At 40.1% G+C, this 5,125-nt stretch overlaps 1 protein-coding gene across 1 annotated transcript; it reads right to left on the bottom strand.

The window, feature by feature from the left end:
• fgf21 (fibroblast growth factor 21) lies at window positions 1-2,042 on the bottom strand. Its single transcript, XM_086195436.1, has 4 exons — window positions 1,627-2,042; window positions 1,450-1,527; window positions 1,243-1,346; window positions 1-1,155 (listed from the first exon to the last, which is right to left on the bottom strand). Exons 1-4 carry the CDS (start codon window positions 1,772-1,774, stop codon window positions 865-867), a joined length of 621 nt encoding a protein of 206 aa, XP_086051562.1. The 5' UTR covers window positions 1,775-2,042; the 3' UTR covers window positions 1-864.
• Window positions 2,043-5,125: the final 3,083 nt, after the last annotated feature.

The following is a 5,125-nucleotide window of genomic DNA, read 5'->3' as shown; positions in this document are numbered from 1 at the left end:
TCGTGTCAGTTGCTCACTGTTCACGGTCTTGAATTCATGAAGAGGTTTTTTTTTTTTTTTTCTCCAGCATGATTTCTTGTGAAATCCAGAATTCAGGAAACATTTAGGAACTGGAATCTGAAGATTCATTTCCAGTATAATCCAAGTTCCCTTCATCCTAGTAAACAATCAATGCTTCAGAAACGCAAATGTAATCTAAAAGCGGCCGGACACTGGGTGCATTGCGATCTCTGTGGGAAGAAACAAGCAGGTGAGATCTCAACTGAATGTATGAACTGGTCACAATCATGCTGTATATTTTAGAACTGAAACTATTTTTTTTGTTTTGTCAAATAAGATGTTTTTGAAGTATCGAGCATACAACTGCGTCGAGGAGACTTGGATTACGCTGGATGATGTATTTGAGCCTTTGTAAATGAGCGTTTTCTACGGTTATGCTCTTGTTAATTTTCGGCCTCCATTTGCCTCCAGCAAAAAAAAAAGAAATGTGTTTGGTATTTTCTTGATTCTAAATTCACCACAGGAAAAAAGCAACTTCTTCACGAATGTAAGTAATTCAACAGTGAGAAACTGATATACAAATGATGATATTTGGGTGAAATATCCCTTTAAGAGACTTCCCAGTCATATGACCAAGTGAAACTCCTCAGACAAGTATCAACATGGACATGAAACTTTGATACAAACATGCGCGCTCACACCACTGCGCGGTAGATCCGAGATTTATCTTGACTTTACAGACACTCGCAAACACGCAACACGCTTAATAAGTTAACTAAAGTAATACGCATCAAAGTTTTTAGTCAATCAAATCTTCAAGTTTGACCAGGGCAAGGAACCGATAGGGTTCTGGATCTACTTCCTTTACTTGTCCAGTGAGAAGTGAGGACTGTGCATAGAGCTCTGACCCATCCCAAGAAGGTCATCAGAGTCCAGGTCGAAGGGCCTCTCAGTGTTTATTGGTTGTTCAGGCACACTCTCTCGTGTCAAAGCGCCTTTAATTGGTAGGAATCGAGTGAAGGGGAGTGCGTGTTGATCCGTGGCGTGTTTGGATGCCAGAGACACAGGAAATCCATACTGCGAGGAGAGGAAACGGGTGTATCCATCCGCCAGCAGCAGTTCTCTGAAGGTGCACTCAGTCTCTGTGTAGAGTCTCTGGAGGTGATAACACAATAGATGTAAGCTGTCAGTCGGCGACAGCAAAGGCAGACGCCCTAGGATGTTCAGGTTGTTTTTGTTTACCTGCCCCCTCAGAGAGCCGTGCCTGTCTGCACAGAGAAACAGGGATGATGAATGCCCCTTGATGACTATGTGGCCCGGTTTAACTGATTTCAACTCCAGAACACCTGGAAAACAAAAACAGAACATAAAGTCCCCTTCATATCTTTAATCCAATTTTAATTTTTTTTTTTTAAGTTGTTAAAGTTAATGTAACTGTCAAAAACTCACTGAAAGGGGTCTGAGCATCACTTCCTGACACTGTCCCATCCTGGCTCATCTGCAGATACATCCCCCGCCTGTGATTTTCTGCAACAAAACAAGGTGTTTAAAAACATCATATTCATACGTATCATCAGTATTGTATTCCCTTTGAAACTAGCATTGGATTTTTTTTTTTTTAAGTACCTGTGTAAAGACGCACTTCTCTGACTTGACTGTTAAAGGACAAAAGAGGATTGGAGTCGGGGAGATAAAATGCCAGAGAGAAAGGACACGAGTTGATGAGGAGAAAAAAAGATAGGAGAAAGAAAGTGCCGTGTGGAAACAAAAACATTTGGAAAGATGTAGAGGGAAGCCTCGAAATACAAATAAATAACGGTTCCTGGTAAATATCAAAATGGTCAAATAAATAATAAATAGAAAAAAATAGCTTATAAAATAAATAGAAGAAAAAAATTGTGGCTATGTCCGAGCGAGTTCTTTCCTGTCAACACAGAAGCATATTTTGCGGCTTTATAAAGGAGCCGGGAGAAGGACGTCCTCCCCCATGAGTCAGGTATGTCGACACGATCCAGGATGTTTTTTAATGTCCTTCCGCTGTGACTCTCATTCCTTCCCATTTACAGGAAGCTGTGTAAAATATTTGGACAACAGCAGTGTAACATTCATCTGTACAAATAACTCATACAATAATGGATAAACATGAACTGACTTTTCCTCCTGTTTCCAGTATTCACCCTCCCCCTTCCAGCAAATGAATGAATGAATGAATGAATGAACAAAAGCAAAGTATTTTTTGGTTTAATTGATGAATACACGTACTGTCAATTGTTTTCTTGGAAAGTAGTCCTCCATCACCATATCCCAAATTACTCTCTCGTTCATTGTTATACATTTGTTTTAAATATTTAAGTACAAGAGAACGTCTTATTTTGACTTTCTCATAAGTGAAAATGCCAAGTCGTGACTGGACAAAAACAATTTACGGTAAAACCAGGATGACTTTTTTTTCTCTCTTCCACTTTAAAAAAACATGACGGCGATTTCCCAACTCTGAGAAGTTGAAGCCCCAGGGGGCGCTGGGGGGGGGGGGGGGGGGGGGGGCTCGGACAATTGGAGGGAAGATATGAAAAAAATTGAAACTTTTTAAAATCATTATTATGAAATGTAATATAATTTTTTTAAATCATCAGTGTGAAATATTATTTATAATAGTAGGGCGGCACGGTGGTGCAGTGGTCAGCACTGTCGCCTCACAACAAGAAGGTTCCGGGTTCGAGTCCCGGCTCCAGCACAGGATCTTTCTGTGTGAGTCTGCATGTTCTCCCTGTTCCTGTGTGGGTTCTCTCTGGTACTCCAGCTTCCTCCCACAGTCCAAAGACATCAAGAGGGGACGAGGCTGATTGATACTCTAAATTGACCGTAGGTGTGACTGTGAGAGTGAATGGTTGTCTGTCTGTTGTCTGATTGCCTGCCAGCCAAAACATTGTTTAGGACCTCAAGAAGTTGTGTGTTTGCGCCATTTATCAAGCTGCTTTGCTTCTCAGGCTAGCATACAGCTAGCTCAATACACACACACACACACACACACACACACACACTTACTTGAGAGATTTGATTTCTTTTGTTCTTTGTTTGTTGGAAAGTTTCTTATTGAGTGGGAACATAAGACAATGATGAAAACATGTTGTTAATAATTTTCTTATGCTAAACAAATGTAATAATCCTTGAATCGTAAATAAAAGTAAGAAAATCATTCTAAAAGTTGATGTTTCTTTACATATTTTGTAGCATAGCAAAGGGGGTCCCCAGCCTGAAGCGAATTCTGTTTAGGGGGCCATGGCACGGAAAAGTTTGGGAACCTCTGGGCTAACCTACAGTGTTTATCTTAGTTGATACATGTATGTCAGTGTGTTTGGCTGAGAAAGCGAGGGAATCCATGAGCCGAAGAGCAGAAGTGTTTACACGACTGCAGCTGTAAAGCTGCCAGAGAATCCGCGGTGCGTCGGCGTGTGTACATGCACTTGCTCAGAAATTCCTCGTTTCATTTCATTTCATTTCATCACCATGCTAATTAAAGGGCCAGTCCATGCAAATGAATCACAAAATAAATTTACTCAGTTGTCATTACAGTCTGATGGACACGTTGAGACGCTGAGTTGCTGCCCCACCTTGAAGACTTTAAAAAATTAGTTTGCTAACTGTTTAACTTCAGATCATTATTGTGTCACAGTTGTGTTCTCTGGGGAAATTCCAAATAAACACTGTATTCATGTTTCATGACGAAGGCTGCCACTGTTTCCCGTCCCTGTGACCCATCAAGGGACTGCTGAGGAAAAACTGCCAGTTTTAAATCGTCTTAAAATCACGCATTACGTGCCTCATCCAGGACCGCAACAGAACAATAATTTTTAATATTATAAAAACCAATAAAATCAACACAACGACAGCAAATTCTAAACATGTAATGTGGCCAGGAGATGGCGCTATCATGTTTTTATAGCACATTCTGGGAGGAAAGGCCAGTATTGCAACCCTTAGACGAAGAATCTGTCATCCGGGAAACAATGTTAGTTAATGTGAATGAGTTAGTAAGTGGCTCGATCTCCAGTAAACATTCCTGCAAGTTGTCACTGTGAGGTTAATAAATGATTTATGAAAGGATGTTCTTGAAAATGAATATAATCTTATGTTTCGGCCTCAGCGTCATTCAGGATTTCCTGTAAGCTTTTGAGCCTCAAACACACTTCAATCCAATACAAAATGTTGTATTTGTCTTTGGGTTGTGATTTCTTTTCAGGTTGTTTTGTTTTGTACTTTAAGCGGAAGAAAAACATCCTCAGCAAAGGACAGCGAAATGCAAAGACGCAGAGCTAAAACGAATAAAAAGCATAAATAAACACCGTTGCGACTGTGCTCAGGCTTGAGCTCTCCTCCGTGAGGGCGAGCCATCAGATACACACAGCCTAATAAAACTTTACTCGTGGAACTGAAATACTGCAGTTGGCGTGTGTGTATTAACACTTTTGTTGTTTATGTTTATTTAACAGTTCAGTTTTACATCCCTGGAAACCAGCGAGAAAGAGTTGAGTGATCGCGGCGTCAAATTTACGCATGCGTGAGGTAAAAAAAAATTAAAAAAATGGAACCATCCAGTGGACTAATAATGACATATGACATAACTGCCTTTACATGCATTCAAATTAAATTTCGGATTGAGACTGTAAATCAAACATATATGAGTCTGCATGTTTTTACAAAGAGAGAACTACTTTTTTCTTTCTGTTTGACGAAACGCCATCAGGCAAAAAGCATTGTTCCAGGAGGAGGATCTTTGAATTACAAAAATTAAAAAAGTAATTCCAAAAAGAAGTGCACAATATTTAATTGCAAATCTAACCTACAGAGATATTTACGCTTCTTGTCTCAGCTCATCTTGTGCCTTCTGGACATGATGGCATGCCTGTTCATATTTTAGTCACATCAATTGATGCCAATCAACTGCCTGGGGCGGCTGAGACGAAGATCTGCTCTCTGTGAAGTAAACCAGTAAATTACATTGAAAAGGGAAATATTCACAGTATGTTGTATTACAAGCACGTTACAGGTACTTCACCTTCAATAATCCACCACGAATGTGTGCAGGAAGCGCAAAAATAACTCCTCCACTCGGAAGTAACAGGTA

This window comes from Aulostomus chinensis, chromosome 23 (genome assembly GCF_037954235.1).
Source record: "Aulostomus chinensis isolate RoL2024-O1b breed Wild chromosome 23, RoL_Achi_v1.0, whole genome shotgun sequence".
Lineage (NCBI taxonomy): Eukaryota > Metazoa > Chordata > Actinopteri > Syngnathiformes > Aulostomidae > Aulostomus > Aulostomus chinensis.
Note: the sequence above shows the minus strand (reverse complement) of the source record. Positions and strands in the feature narration are given on the sequence as shown.

Excerpts from the sequence above, each read along its gene's own strand:
- fgf21 (XM_086195436.1), bottom strand. The coding sequence starts at position 1,774 with ATGTTTTTGTTTCCACACGGCACTTTCTTTCTCCTATCTTTTTTTCTC. Across the intron at positions 1,528-1,626 it reads AGAAGTGCGTCTTTACACAG|AAAATCACAGGCGGGGGATG; the intron begins GTACTTAAAAAA and ends GTTTTGTTGCAG. Across the intron at positions 1,347-1,449 it reads TGATGCTCAGACCCCTTTCA|GTGTTCTGGAGTTGAAATCA; the intron begins GTGAGTTTTTGA and ends TTTGTTTTCCAG.